Source organism: Oncorhynchus tshawytscha, linkage group LG13 (genome assembly GCF_018296145.1).
Source record: "Oncorhynchus tshawytscha isolate Ot180627B linkage group LG13, Otsh_v2.0, whole genome shotgun sequence".
NCBI lineage: Eukaryota > Metazoa > Chordata > Actinopteri > Salmoniformes > Salmonidae > Oncorhynchus > Oncorhynchus tshawytscha.
Genome location: NC_056441.1, coordinates 56,295,510 through 56,312,119, shown reverse-complemented (window position 1 = coordinate 56,312,119; position 16,610 = coordinate 56,295,510). Strand labels below are relative to the sequence as shown.

The 16,610-nt window shown below is 42.5% G+C and overlaps 1 protein-coding gene across 4 annotated transcripts in view; it reads right to left on the bottom strand.

The window, feature by feature from the left end:
• The window catches only part of LOC112265192 (limbic system-associated membrane protein), a 1,166,314-nt gene that overhangs the window by 14,090 nt on the left and 1,135,614 nt on the right, over positions 1-16,610 (bottom strand). For all 4 annotated transcript variants that reach the window (XM_024442285.2, XM_024442287.2, XM_024442286.2 and 1 more), the window contains 3 exons: positions 9,432-9,557; positions 1,230-1,361; positions 932-1,052 (listed from right to left, as the gene is read on the bottom strand). In XM_024442285.2, coding sequence (XP_024298053.1) covers positions 932-1,052; positions 1,230-1,361; positions 9,432-9,557 — 379 coding nt within the window. The remainder of the gene's footprint in view (positions 1-931; positions 1,053-1,229; positions 1,362-9,431; positions 9,558-16,610) is intronic.

The window sequence follows — 16,610 nt, the reverse complement described above, 5'->3', positions numbered from 1 at the left end:
TTTGCCTTTATTTCACTAGGCAAGTCAATTAAGAACAAATTCTTATTTTCAATGACAGCCTAGGAACAGTGGGTTAACTGCCTTGTCCAGGGGCAGAATGACAGATTTTTACCTTGTCAGCTCGGGGATTTGATCTTGCAACCTCTCGGTTACTAGTCCAATGCTCTAACGTACCACTTGGCTACCTGCCACCCCAATAGTTGAGTGTTAAATATTTCCAAAACCGTATCGTAATCAAGGATCAATTTCCAGATAGAGCGTTTCACACTTGACCAAATCCCCTCTGATCCGTTGTTATCAGATCATGGTACTGAACAATGGAAATATCTGAACAATCATCAATTCTAGTATCTAGACAACTTTTGCTCCTCAGTTTACTTTTTTTAAAATCACAATCATCGACTTGACTTAGAGCTTACAAAGACTGTTTAGTGTGTGTTATTTTATTTTCATGAATATTACCATAAATTACTTTTCTGCTTTGCATAGCCACTGAATATGTTACAGTGAAGCAATCTCAGAGGTTATTACACGACTAGTGCTAAGAGAAAGGAACATGGCTGTCATTGCTTAGTTGGACTATGATCACATACAAATGTTCACCTACAGTTCTCCTCTATGAAAGTGTCCTCTCTGTCACAGGTGCGAAAATGGTTCCCTAGACAACTTTTACATTTTCACATGATAGGCAGAGGAGTCTGGTGGGAGGAGCTATAGAAGTACAGGTTCATTGTAATGGCTGGAATGGAATAAATGGAACGGAGTCAAACGTGGTTTCCATATGTTTGATACCATTCCATTTATTCCATTCCAGCCATAACAATGTGCCCATCCTCCTATAGCTCCTCCCACCAGCCTCCTTTGATGATAGAGCAGGTTCTTCCCCCATTATGACGAAAGGATATGTACTAAACAACATCATAATGCTTACCTCTTGTCATCTCTGTACCACTCAAACTCTGGTTTGGGCACTGCGGCCGCGTCACACTGAAGAACCCCCATTCGGCCCACCTGGGTTTCAGAGCTCTTGGCATTCTTGATGGCGGGAGGATCTGAGGATCCAATCACAATAGTTCATCTTGGTTATATTTTTTCCCTCTCTGCATAAAACCAATCATCAATTAATGAAAGACATATCTTGGATCTCAATGTAGTAAAAGCAACTGGGTGTTGTAAAAAAAAAACGTAAGGCCAGGAGAAACAGGAGTCATCCCCCAAAATGAACCTACAGTTGACGACAACATTGACGTATTTGACATCCGGTGTGGCCACGTCATTGCTGGCTTTGCATTCGTAGCGGCCCGCCTGGTTCCTCATGATCCCCGATATATCCAGGTACTCCTCCCCATCTAGAGAATCGGCTGTGGGGAGACACAGAGAGAGAGAGAGAGAGAGAGGGTGAATGGAGGACAAAGGGAGAACAGAATAGCTTCCAGGTAAAGCAGAACACTGTTCAATGCAGCTCTGATACTTCCAATAAGCCTGAGTAATGTCGGACCAAATGTTTGTATCAAATGGAGCATCAAATAGACAAACCTGAGACAGCAGTTCCCTTAATTATTCACGTATGTCTCCCGAGTTTCCCTCATTTAGCCTATCTACTCAGAATATGGACAGATCTAGTTGTGATCAGGATGAGGAGAATGCCAAGCTTGTGGATAAGAAGCGGACTCCGCAGTGCTGTCTTGGGATGATTAGATACCGGTCCAATTGCTACATACAGTGCCATGGGATAGCATTGACGAAGGTACCATGGGGTAACATTGACTAAAGCTGTTCACAAATGTACTGTATCAACATTTCTCTTGGCATTGCTAAATGGATATTGATTGACAGGAACAATAGCCTGCAGTGAATGCATGAAGACTCCTGAGACATATTTAACCTTATAACCAACATGTTTTTCCCAACCCCCTCAAATGTGTAGAAGACAGAGACAGTGTCTGAAAAAACCCCCAGCTAAACCTCCAAATGCCACCGAACCCGACTAAATAAAACAATGGGCACGCCTCAACTGAGCTGACACTCAGGGAGCAAGGTCTTCTACCCTGTGAAATTAAGTAACAACTCCGGAACTTGAATATGGAAGGCTGTTCCAAAACAATTGATTTGCTTTGTGAACAGTGATGGGTTCTGACTTCTAAACTTAAAAATATAAAATATTCTCATCCATGTCACAGAGGGAGAGAGGGGAATGCAGAACGTTTACATTCTGCCAGAACACGTTATTGTTAGACATCAGGTATCCTATGGAAAGGAGAAGGGCCACAGTCTGTTACAAGTCAACAGGACAGCCGTGAGTTGGGGAGGAGTGAGGAATTTGGGCCGAGGTCAGGTCAGATGAAGTGAGAAAGAACAGGCATCACTAAAGTCCTGTCTAGCAACAGAGATGCATTGGCTGACCAGATGTGAAAGGAGGAGACTCCGCATAGGACAAAGGTTTAAATACAAGTGCTGGTGTAAATATGTCTTGGTCTTTATGCAGCTGTGTGACCCACCGGGTGAATAAACCTGGTTTGAGCTTCACTAATCGTCCGTGAGTTTTACCTCTGTTTATTTAGAACCTCACAACACACACCTACCTTGTCTTAAATATCAAAACAAAAAGACCACAATTGACATATCACATTTCTCCAATTAGAGACTCAAGTTATTCTCATAGATTTGTTTGTGGCTAAATCCGGAAATGTGGTCTCAGTAAACATACCTAACGACCTCAACTTCAAGTCTCGAACTGCAACGCAACAGCATTCACAGCTGCATGCCCAATGTATCAAGCTCTTTCTCTGCTCCACCCATAGAACTAGAATACTCATCATTTACTAGTCATTTAGCAGGATCTCTACGGCTACGCCTCTGTTTCTCTGGTTGGTATTATATTGTCTTGTGTAGTTCAATGCTTATGAAAAGAGCAATCAGATCAAAGGGTCCTCCTAGCATGACCACAGCAGCCATGTCAAACACGCTCATCGTGGACAAAGGATGCCATGATTGGAAAAGTAAGTTTGAAATCAGTTGCCATGGAAATGTATTGTGGCTGCTTGATCGTTTTATCGTTAAGGCAGTTGGACTTCACCTGAATAGATATTTCTTGAGGGGCTAGAGAGAGAGAGAGAGAAGAAGAAGAAAATGGCTTGGCTACAATCTACAGTACTGTAGCTTACTCACAGAATCTATCTAGGTAACACTTTGTTTGGATAGTCCATCTGTAGTTGCTCTACAGACTATCAGTAAAATGTATACTATCGACTAACCCTTACCCAAGCTCTAACCTCAACCCTAACCTTAACCCTTACCCTTATTCTAAACCTAACCTTGACTGTAACCTTAGCAAGCAGGTTTCCATCTACAGATCTACAGACTATTCAAATAAAGCGTGACCAAAATGATTAGAATAATGAAACGTATTTACTACAAGCGAACTGGAAATATTAAGTAAATAACACAGCAGGGTCCAGAAACAACTGTGTTATGAATATGACCCAATTGTTTTTGTTTAATTCATTACTCTATTGGATAAAAAAAATGTCGCCCAGGAGGCTTGAGCAGCCTCTTGATAAACATGAATCTCTTTACATACACTTCAAGTATTAACTCTCAGAAACAAAGTAACGATGAGAAATAGGCTTACCTTCACCAGGAAAGAACCTGTTTCTATAGCTATTCTATCTCTGTGTGGATTCAGCAGGCATACGTCACTGCTTTCCATGGGCCCCATGGGGAATGGAAAAGTGATTGATTTGGAGCACATTCAAAATCCCATGATGGCACAGCCATACAACTCTATGCTAATCCAGTGAGTGAGCGAGAAGCCCAATGAGGTGGGAGAGCATGGAGTGCACATTTCTTATTTCACATAATCATCTTAGAATGTCGGAGCAATAAATCAGCTTGAGTGGGAAAGAAAGAGAGGAATCCCAAATCACAGACATCGATAGTTTGTGTGGGTGTGTATGCTTTTGTTCGTGGCTGTGTGTGAACTGTAGAAAACGGAAGACAGGTGTGCGTGTGCGAGAGAGTGTGTCTATGCCTGTATCCTGTTCTGACTGGGTATACAAGTTTAAGACAGGAATAGGTGTTATCTACCATTCTCCCCCTACAGTCCTGGGCTCACTCAGTTAAAAACAAAGCCAATGATGTTGCCTTGACGCAGACAGACCCCTAGGAGAAGTGTCCAAGACCATCCCGTTGAGCGGCTAGCTCTGCCTAGTATTGCTAAACATCCCCCTTCACTTCAGCTTATTGTGAATACAGGCAAAACGTTTAAGGTCCAAGACATTCAGCACCGCACGTCTCGAACTTGCTTTGTGCCCGGATGTACTTTCGATCGGCCCCGTATCTATCTTGCTAAGCCGCAAACGCATGACAAGCTATGACAATTAAATAAACCATTTCCACTTCATGACTCTCCCCCATTTATGATGAACGGTGTTTATTATGAAAACGGAACTTAAAAACTTCTCTACGAAAATGCCACTTAAAATTCTACTTTGATGAAAAGCTCAATTTTGCTTGTGCCATGCTTTGAATTTATCGTGTTGCCTGTGCACCAGCAACAATGAAAGACAAGGCATATAATTATCTTCCAACAAATTCTAATACTGAATAAGAGGCGTAGGACCCTAGGGCTATCTAGCACCAGGATTGGGGAGCAACATAACAGTGCAGTGGTCCGTGAGCCTCACACTCATAAATGTGTGGTGAAAGGTTATTTGCATTGAACCGTATTGGGATTGTCTCAACAATTGAATTGCCTTCAATTCTTGGGAAAGCAACGACATTATGGTGAAGGCACAACAGAGAAGGAGAGAGCTTCCAACCACAGAGGGTTACTGAGGGGAAGACAGCTCATAATAATGACTGGAATGGCATTACCGGAACGGATTCAAACACAGCCATGTGTTTGAGACCATTCCGTTTATTCCGTTCAAGCCATTACTATGAGTCATCCTCCCCAATTAAGGTGCCACCAACCTCCTGTGTCCCCCAACCCACTACCACCTCCCAACCACTCCCCCAGACACACACAGAGTCCGCTGCCAGGAGGGAGCTGAGAGCCTGCAGCAGCATATAACTCCTCTCAGAATGAATCAGATGGGACTGGGTAGGTCAACTCTAATCCTGGTCACATTACCATGGAATCACAGAAATTCCACTCACGTTTGAGCCTCGTACTGCAGCACGGAATGCCCACCTAGCCGAAAGAGTCCTTATACTTCTGATGACATCTTCCCTTGAACAGGGTAGTTCAACTGTGTGTGTGTGTGTGGTGTGTGTATGTGTGTGTGTGTGTGTGCGAGCATCTGTTGGTGAGCCAGTGTTTTGGACAGACCTTTCATAAGGGAATTAGAAGGAAGATTTGAGACACTATAGTGAGCAAAGCACAAACCACCAGTGAGGAGAGACTCAGCATCAGGTAGCAGCGCAACTGCAGTTGGCAACTAAATACTCATTTGCATGACCATGCATTATTCATGAGCATCATTTACCACTATGCGAAATGTTAGATTTATTTTGTGAATACTAATTTATGCTAAGCAGTTGATTTGAGGAGAACTTGGGGAGAAGGGTCCAAAATGGCTCTGCAACATTTATTTTCTTTTGTCTCCGCTACTTTCCAAGTGTTGTCAAATGGCAAACGCTCGGCTTTATCTTTCCCAAACCCATGGAGTCAATCTTTTTGTCGGGCCATTGTCTGATTTCGATGATGAGGGGTCAATACATAATTACCCCAGCCTGTTCTTTAAGACTCTTAGTGGGAAGATAATGAACAAGTGACAGAGCTGAAGCACCACCCCATCTCCATCATTATGTTGGTCACATCAGCAGTTAGAGGGCCAACCTCAATGAAAACAACCACATGCTTACATATATGGAGGTCTTTAGGGAAACACTTTCACTTCAGTGAAAGACCACTCTTAGATAAAAACCCAAAAGCTCAAAACCATTTTACAGATATTATTCCCATTAGTGCAGGCTTGCCGTATCACGCTGACCAGCGCATCAGATAAACAAATCTATTTTATTGAATCGTAGACTACACATTATTCCAGCATGGCTTCTAATTTCCTGAGTCTTTATGGATTGGTCAAATAAGGTGGCCTTGGGACACGCTCTTTGTGTTGACCAAGGACACTCAGGTCACATCACCCTTAGCACATCCCATGATGCACCACATTGTGGTCACAAAGGCCTGGAGGGGGAGCTGAGAGTGATGATGGGAGAGAGTCACACAACAACAAGTGTGCCTCTTTTTACTCAGTGTGGCTGGGTGGTGCTAATGGTGTGTGTGTGTGTGTGTGTGTGTGTGGATGGGATAAACCTTCAGTGACAGTGGACAGGTCCGGGATCAGCTGCAGTGCCAGATGAGGCGCTCTCTCTCTGTCTCTGATCCCTGGGGAGAGCACTTAATCCCCTCCCACGAGCAGCCCTCTACATGTGTCACACCCGCTGCCAGGGCTGAACCTGAGCCACCCTGACAAGGGCCTGTCACATCTCACAGTTCACAGCCTTCTCAGGGACAGCCTGGAGAATGTCAGCAAGGCATTGCCTGTTTCCTGCACTGAGCACAGAGGAGTAGTGAGCCTTCCATGAACATGCAAGTCAGGGACCTTGGGATTGTGTGGCTAGTTCTGGGAAGTTCTCTACTTTAATCTCAGGGCTGACAGAGGTGGGGACTGGAGTGTGTAGCACGCTGAGCTGTGCTGGACAGGGATGAGTGGTGTATTGTTGAGACCTAGTCCAAGTCACTCATAGTACAGAGAATGGCAGGGACAGACTTTGACCAGAAATAGATCAGGGAATCTCTAACACCCGGCCCATTGTTTCCCTCAAGGCCGCCACACCGGCCCGAGTCTCACATGATTATCCAAATAATTATAATCTTGTTAAAAAACAGCAACTATTAATACAGCCCACTGTGTTAAAGATGGACCAGCCCATCTGGTATTTGCCCTATGGCTAGTCCACCCTGGAGCATGGCTGGTTTCAGAGTAGTATGGGGAGAACACCCTTATTTAACAGCTAGGATGTTGTTTTAGAATACATTTGAATCTAGTCTGATTTTAACATCCCGGTCTGAGCATAATGGTTAATTGGTTTGACTAGATGTCTCCTAATGTGCAGTACATTTGACATTTTAGTCATTTAGCAGACACTCTTATCAAGAGTGACATACAATTAGTGCATTCATCTTAAGATAGCTAGGTGAGACAACAACACATCCCAATCGTATCAAGTACATTTTCTTCTCAACAAAGTACACCACAAGATGTAAAGGGATTTGCAGGAATAATTAATGTGCAAGAATAAGTCTGGATGTTGGGAGGGGCGAGCCATCATCCCGGCTTGTCCAGGTGTGTGAGTTCTCATCAGTAGAGCGGAGGTTGATCCTGGCTATACCCCTGCAGCATTAAATGAGTGCCAAAAGGCATTATATCAAGGGTGGGAACATCAAATGCATAATTTAACATGAATTAACTGCGCTCAGCTCTTGAATTATCCAATGATGTGAGTGATCACACATTTAATGAGATCTCTTATTCGCATACTTAAACATACCCCTCAAAAACATAGCTTTTTCCCTCAAAAAGCCATGTACCACTGATGTCTGTGAGTGGCTTCCCATAGCCCAAAGCGTGTAATATGAAGAGCACCAAAGGGCATGTATATTTCATACTTGTCTGACTTCCATTTTGGTGGCCCGGGAAGCGTGCACTGAAAGATTCCTTGCTTTACCAAGAGTTCCACTTTCTTCGCAGCATTTCAGTGTGGTGCCCTCCGCCCCCGCCTGTGACCTTTACAGATACACTTCAGAAATAAACATTGGGTGGGGTGGAGACACACTGAGGCAGAGCACAGGCCCAGAGAGAACGGACGCTGTACGCCTTGCTCTATTGATCACATCCCCACACACAGTAAGCCCGGCAATGTTCTGCTTCCCAGTCAATATCAGGGACAACAACATCCCACATCCTCAATGAATACAACTATTGGCATAAAATGCAATAGCTGACACTTTCTTACTTCCAATCCCCAATGTGTGTACAACGTGGAAATCTCTCAAATATAAGAATAAATAGCACATACTTTTGCTAAGCCTGCATTTTCCCTGTATCTGCATCTTTTCAGGAAGGAAAATAGGGGCTAGAATTTGGGAGGGAGACAGACTAATGTCATGGTTTCTGTCTGTAACTCTGGGAAGTGAATAGTGGCGATCCCAGACCATGCAGGGAGAGCTGAAATAGAAAATGACAGTTCTTTCATCCAATACATCATTTTAAGTCATGTTACGTTTCAATTGTGCTCTCTGTTATACTCTGCTAGAATAATGAAGAGGCACTCCTCTGTCAATCTGACAAGTCTGAAAGAATAATATCAATCTTGACTCTGATGGAAAAGTGGGGACTGTGTGTTTTTCTACTTTTCCATTGGGTTGGCTTTTTTATTAGACGCAAACATTCCAACGATAAAAATAATGATCTGCTTGTAACCACTATCAAAATCATAGACAGAGCCGTCAAACGAGATCCAAATCATAGCTTTAACCAGGTTCCGAAGCTATAAAGTGTTTGCTTACAAAATGCCTTGTTGACAAACAATGGAGAAAGACAAGCTTATATTTTGGGGTTTTAAAAGGGTCCAACGGTTAAACTCAGCTCATTAGGCATTTATAAGTTATCTTCTTAAATAATCAATGGCTATACAGCGCTACACTAAAAGTTGAAAAAAATGTATGCACTACAAAGGTTTGAGCTGCAGTTTGATAGCAAAACATGAACATTTCAAAATGGAGTATTGGAAAATAAAATTCCTGGGATAATTGGCTGTAATGGTTCGATTTAGAGCAACCACAACAACATATTGGTTTCATTATTATCCGTTAGAGGGCTTTCACTCGAAAGAAATTGCATTGTCAAATCATCCAGTTCTGTGTTTGAATGAAAGGGGAGTGTGAGAAGCTGCAGGTGTGTCTCGGTAATGTATAGGTGTTCTTCAGGCATGCACAACTCAATGAGATGATCACTACCTTTGGGGAACGAGGCAAACCAACCGTGTTGACCACATCCACAGGGAGACAACAACATTAAGCAACGGGACATCATTATTCTCCCTCTCTTCAAGTCTACTATCTTTCTCTTTCTCCTTTTCGCTCTCTCTCTACCGCTCTCAGAAATAATAAGCATCCTGTATACCTGAAGTAAACGTAACCTAAAGAATTGACTGGAGGATTGCACATAGATTAATCCGAAAACATGGAGAAACAAGGACGAATACCCCGTTTCATTTTAAACACAGGAACCCTCGCCCAACTCCCAACCCCATCCCTCCCCTTCATGTCTGAGAACACAGATATACGGTGATAAGCAACAATGACAAAATGCTGGCCTTTGATAAGAGTCAGATGCTGCTGGGTGCTTATTGGCTCTTACCTGATGGATTGAGCAGTCGCCAGGTGATTGATGGATCTGGCCTCCCATTGGCTAGACAACTCAATGTCACATTGCTGCCTTCGTTCACAGTGATGTCTTCCGAAACTTTGTAAATGTTTGCCGGAACTGCAAGAGAAAGTGCCATTGGTCATTGTTTATTAATGCAGTAGTAAAAACATGGAGAGTAGCATTTCATCTAAAGCAGATATAGTGGTTGTAAAAACAGACATACACTTTTCTAATATCAGTAGAAGCATTTTCATTGGTAGGGCTCGAGTCTTCCTAAGAACCGTGTAATGGATTTTCGAAGGCAAGAATAGGAACCACAGTGTAGTATTACATTGAATGAAGTATATGGTTTATGAAATATTCAAATACTACTAAATTGTGTCTACATGTCAAATGTAGACATGAGCAATTATCAACAACATTACGCAAACGGCTGTGGCATGAACATAATTCTTTACAATACGTTTGTTGCTGTGGAATAGGCTATATGTCCATTTTTTTAAGTATAGTTGAATGCAAAAGTTTGAATTCAAAAGTATTGCAATGTTAATTCAACAAGACAAGGGAAGTTGAGAAGCAACTTCAAATGGAAAAGTGTTTCTGTACCTCAACCCAATCCATTACCCACCAAAAGATTCAATTAACTGAAACGCTAGGTGCATGACTTTGACTGATGTTCAAAGAAAGCCAAACGTTTGTCATCTGACTGTAATGTTTAATCGGCCTTCTACCTCTCAATTCTGATTTACTCTGCACCTAAACAAATAAAACAGGGAACGTATTACTCAGATAAAACTGCTCTGACAAATTAAGAAAGCGAGGTGCACTCCATTTTCTCATTGGTCAGCAATTCAACTGTAATCAATCTGAGTGCACAGAGAGGGCATACAGACATCATTGTGAATTTCAAAACTGTGGGTGGATGGAGGCGAGGTGTTGTGTACGCATATCTTTGCTAGAAACTATTCATCAATGACTTTTAAATGATGAATGGGGCAAAATACATAGAGAGTCATACAGAAACATTTAATTGTAGAAGTTGAACAAGTAGCTCAACGCTTACAAAGGCACATATACTGCATATTTCCATATACCACTCTCAGGTATAATAAATATGTTCTATCGCATTCCCATGTCACCTAAAATAAGACGCGTTGTCGTCAAAGGTGAGTCAAACTTGTAGTTGCCATGCAGTTTGATACTTGACAACGTGGAAAACATGTTCTATTTGTTGTCAAATATGACAGAGGAATAATCAATACATCAGTGTGCCTCTGGATTCTCCCCCCAAAAGGTCTGTTTTTATACTGATACTGACCATGCAACGTCCCTTAGCTGATGCTTTATACTCTTCTCTAGATTCCCTCTCTTTGGCCAGTACAGCCTGTCCCTTTAATGACATCTGACAACATAGCTATTTTATTGCCAAACAACATTAAATGAAGCCATACAGAGTTATTGCATGAGTCAAATGACCACAGAAAGTGAAGATGTGTTTTTCGATAAGGGAAGGATTGAAGTGACAGGGAATCCAATAGCTTTTTCTCAAAGAAGCGGGCTGGAAATATCAATGCTCTGATTGGCTGAATGAGGACTCGAGCATTAATCCAAACCAGGCCAGTCGCACAGATAAAAATTAGTTTGAGAGAAAACAACAGCTCCCAGACAGATAACCCTGTCACGTTCTAAACAGAAATAGTCGAGGCGGTTCATGAGTCAAATGAATAAAGAGTCTAAACTCTAAACCATTTCAACATAGTGGCTATAGCTCCCAGCAAGGATTGCAATCTTAGTCATGGGTCAGCCTTCAAGGAACAATATTTGAAAGGGCAGTTCTTTGAAAAACTCTTTCCCTTGCTGCCCAGGATTCTAAAGCGACGTACAAGGGATTGTGTGAGGTCGATCTGACACACGAAGCCTAGAGAAATAATTTGCTGTTCCTGGTTAAATGGGATCAAATCGTAGCTTTAGCTTCTGCCAAAACATTTATTTTGCCTTTCAAGAAACACATCACATCAATGATTTCATCTACAGGCTGAGAAAAGTAGTATCACCTTTTAAAATTTCTTTCCCACATTTTTTATTTGAGCATTTTCAAATTTCTTTAAATTATTGTAAATATTTTTTCTTTACAACCTCGTCAACATAGTCACATTTTGAGTCAGCTTATTATATCCCAAAGACCAAGTGATCCTAGAAAAAGTGAAAAACAGATGTATCACACAAATACACACGTATCACGCAAATACATTGACCTATGCTTCAACTTTGATAATACAACTTCAAAGCATGAGAAACTACAACATAATTAGAAGAAGCTTGTTGTATCACAAATCCATGTGATAATATAACCTGACAGTCAGCTTCAGGCTTTTCCTGGATTCCTGACGAGCCAAACCACCCAGGGAGGTAGCGATGATCAAAGTCCCAGAATGGTTAACCTCAGAGAAGTGTAAAGAAACCCAGCCGTACCGCCAGTGTCACAGATGTCCTGATCAATGTGTTTACTTTCAAGCCACAGCCTTTTAATCTAGCCATGACTCATCTTCAGCTGAAAATGGTGGACAGAGAGAGAGAGAAACACACACACAAAATAGAACACAATTAGCTTGGTAGCCGATTAAGATTCTCACTATCGCACTCTGCCTGGCACATGCATGCACACACGTACAACCATTTCAAGGTACTATGCATGAAATGAGCCTTCCAGTTGAAAGAGAAAGGATGACAGGTATTCCCAGCCAAAATTGTCTAACACCTGCATTGTGTAATGTCTCAAACTACATTGAACAAAAATATAAACGCAACATGTAAAGTGTCGGTTCCATGTTTCACGGGCTGAATTAAAAGATTCAAGAAATGTTCCATACACACAAAAAGCTTATTTCTCAAAAACTTTGGGAACAAATTTGTTTACATCTCGGTTAGTAAGCATTTCTCCTTTGCCAAGATAATCCAGGCGTGGCATATCAAGAAGCTGATTAAACAGCATGATCATTACACTAGTGCACCTTGTGCTGGGAACAATAAAAGGCAACTCTAAAGTGTGCAGTTTTGCCACACAACCACAGATGTCTCAAGTTTTGAGGGAGTGTGCATTTGGCATACTGACTGCAGGAATGTCCACCAGAGCTGTTGCCAGAAAATGTCATGTTCATTTCTCTACCATAAGCCGCCTCCAACGTCATTTTAGAGAATTTGGCAGTAGGTACAGCCGGCCAAGTGCATAGCATTGTGTGGGTGAGCGGTTTACTGATGGCAAAGTTGTGAACAGAGTGCCCCATGGTGGCGGTGGGGTTATGGTATGGGCAGGCATAAGCTATGGACAACGAACACAATTGGCCCATTATGAGGTCTATTTATTTTAACAGATGCATATCTGTATTCCCAGTCATGGGAAATCCATAGATTAGGGCCTAATGCATGTATTTCAATTGACTGATTTCCTTATATGAACTGTAACTCAGTAAAATCTTTGCATGTTGTGTTTATATTTTTGTTCAGTATACTTGCTATTCATGTAAAAATACAGGCGCATCATGCCAGGAATGTTGACCTTCCTACAAAATAATATCCTTCTATCGGTTATTTTTCCTAGTAGCAGTTTTTTTTGTGAAAGTCCTTTTCGTATACGATCAGTCGAAACAGCCTTTGGGTTAGTCTGGGTTAGTCTGCTATCAAGTAGAGCACCACACTTTGACGTACTCCATAGTCAAATCAATAACAAATCACAGTGAGGTATAACGTTACAACCGGTTAAAACAGAGATGTTTATATTTCCTTGAACACCAGTAATTCAGAGCTCTTTGAATGACTCTACTACCATACCAACTGACCCCCTTCTGTCTCTCCACCCACGGCATCCTGCCACGTTCAGACATGACATTTGGACCGCTGATGTTACAGGCCCAAGTGTTGTCGAGGCAATTATGTTTCCGTAATTTGAATCATTAAAGCATAATCAGTGGAAAGCGCTCGCAGCACTGAGTTCTGCTTTTAGCACTAGCTGCCAATTACTTTCCTCAATGTGCAAAAAGGTCATTAAACCGGGAACCTTTCAGATGACACAGAACAACCTCCTGAATGTTGTGACATCTCTGAAATGTAATAAAATCACCTCAAACAAGCTCATGACTGGCGGCTGCCTCCCCAAACCTTGACCTAAAGAGGCAATCTGTTACTGCGGAAACAGTGAGAATGACAGCCAGGCAATCTTGTCCATTCAAGGTCTTTAAAGGAGAGGCAACCATCAATTTAGTGGGCGTCTTCAGGATTGGGACTTTTGTGGTCAAAGTGTTTATGCATAAAGCCTACACTCCTCTTTCAAAAGCCCAGAGGACATGACACATACAAACATGAGTACGCTCTTGAACACTGTAATTGTGAGTCTGCTTGAGTAAGGCAGCATTGAAAAGTAAAAAGAACAGACACAATTAACCAAACTGTTCATTTAAAAAAAATCCTCCTAACAGATTGTGTCAATAGAAAAAATATTGTTGCAGGGAAGTAGAGCCTTGTGATCTGATTCATCGTAAGTTTGTCTGTTTTTGTAAGCATACGCTTACATTTTCAATGCTCATAAGCCTATGACTCATTGATCCTAGCCCCTTTGAATTCTTCATGGTGTCAATGTGAGTTACCACTATGACAAATCAGTATTTCACTAAATACGAACAAACTCTGGAGTTTGCCAGTTTCCTCATAATAACAAACAAGAACGCGACGCCAACATGTCTGATCAGAGACCTCGGGGTGCGTTTTTTTTCTGCAGCGGCTGCCACTGTGGAGCTGAAAGAGATGGCACACTTTTAACCGGATACTGCGGTGCACAGAGCCACCGAGCAGTGGGTGCCTCAGCCCCTTTCATTGTGCACTTCTGGCAGAACTGCTGGAGCTGCTGCTCGTAGCTGCTCCACCAACATAATCATCGCCAGCAGCACTCCATGATCTAAACTAAAGCTCTCTCTGAACCTTCAAAGGGGAGCGAGGACGTCAAATGGACTAATACCCATTGGAGGCACTTTTGAGCAAGGCTTTGTGTGGATGTGGAGAGACATTTGGAGGCAGTTCCTGCTGGCCAGATAAAGGTCTTCTTGAGGACAAATCCCCGATTAATTCAAATGTAGCTTTTTTTCTTTAGAGATGTTCCAGTGGAGGACCGAGAGGTTTCCACAAGGGCAGAGACTCGTAAATCATGCAAACAAATAATTGGTGTTTGTGTTGAAAGGAGAAAACAATGGGAAGGGAAAAGGTAGCGGCATTATTTCTAACAAGCCAACCGAAGCCCCTGCAGAGAGAAATGCATTGGCGCCCAATGAGCAGGACTTCAACTCGTGAAAAATTGTTGCTCTTTATAAATTCTACAAGCTATAATTCTTATCTCAAGTAAACTTGAATAAATGTACTGCCAGTTCAAGGCAATGTGTACTTTTATCCTTGGCGATCATCCGCATCGTTCAGGACGGCATGCCAAAACCCCCAGATTCAATTTGTATTCAACACATATCATGATTTAATACCTTATAAAACGGAATGAGATGATAAGAAAACAAAGAGAGGAGATGACAACAGCTGGCTGGAGGAGAAACTCTTGGTGGTGACCTTTCCTTTTTAGAGGAACTTGGGTTTAACACTCCTTCCTGCTCTCTTGAGCTCTCAGTCCTCCAGCAAACTCATGGAACTTTCTGTAAAGCAGTGCTTTTGTTCATCCCTTATCTGTATGACTTAAAAAGTTACAATACATGACCAAAAGTATGTGGACACTTGCTCGTCAAATATCTTGTTCCACAATCATGAGCATTAACATGGAGTTGGTCCCCCCGTTGCTGCTAAAACAGCCTCTGTTCTTCTGGGAAGGCTTTCCATTAGATGTTGGAACATTGCTGCGGGGACTTGCTTCCATTCAGCCACATGAGCATGAGTGAGCTCGGACACTGATGTTGGGCGATTAGGACTGGCTCGCAGGCGGAGTTCGAATTCATCCCAAAGGTGTTCAATGGGGTTGAGGGCAGAGCTCTGTGCAGGCCAGTCAAGTTCTTCTACACCAATCTCGACAAACCATTTCCGATCTCGACAAACCACTTGGTCCACGGCGGCATTGTCATACTGAAATAGGAATGGGCCTTCCCCAAACGGTTGCCACAATGTTGGAAGCACAGAATTGTCTACAATGTCATTGTATGCTGTAGCTTTAAGATTTCCCTTCACTGTAACTAAGGGCCCAGTCCGAACCATGATAAACAGCCCCAGACCATTAATCCTCCTCCACAAAACTTGACGGTTGGCACTATGCATTGGGGCAGGTAGCGTTCTCCTGGCATCCGCCAAAACCAGATTCATCCGTCGGACTTCCAGATGGTGAAGCGTGATTCATGACTCCAAAGAACCCGTTTCCAGTGCTCCAATGGTAGTGAGCTTTACACCACTCCAGCTGGCACTTGACATTACCCCTGGTGATCTTAGGCTTGTGTGTGGCTGCTCAGACATGGAAACCCATTTCATGAAGCTCCCGATAAACAGTTCATGTTCTGATGTTCCTTCCAGAGGCAGTTTGGTACTCGATAGTGAGTGATGCAACCGAGGACAGACAATTTTTATGCGCTACTTTATGAGCACTCAGAGGTCACGTTCTGTGAGCTTGTGTGGCCTACCACTTCACGGCTGAGCCATTCTTGCTCCTAGACGTTTCCACTTCACAATAACAGCACTTACAGTTGTCCGGGGCTGCACTAGCAGGGCAGAAATTTGAAGAATTGACTTGTTGGAAAGGTGGCATCCTATGACAGTGCCACATTGAAAGTCACTCTTCAGTAAGGCCATTCTACTGCCAATGTTTGTCTATGGCGATTGCATGGCTGTGTGCTCGATTTTGTACACCTGTCAGCAATGGGTTTGGCTGAAATAAATTAATCCAGTAATTTGAAGGGGTGTCCACATACTTTTGTATATGTAGTGTATTTCTGGAGCAGGACAGCTATTTCCCTAGAACTAACAAACAGCTACCGTTAGCATTGACCATTCGGATCAATTAGTCTTAATTAATAACCTATGGAAAATATGCCAATAAGAATAGGAGGACACCTTACAAACTCAAGTGCAATCCAAGTTCAATTGAGGCTATAAATATAAGCTAATCATCATGTAATCTTATTGGTCAATGTGAACTGACAA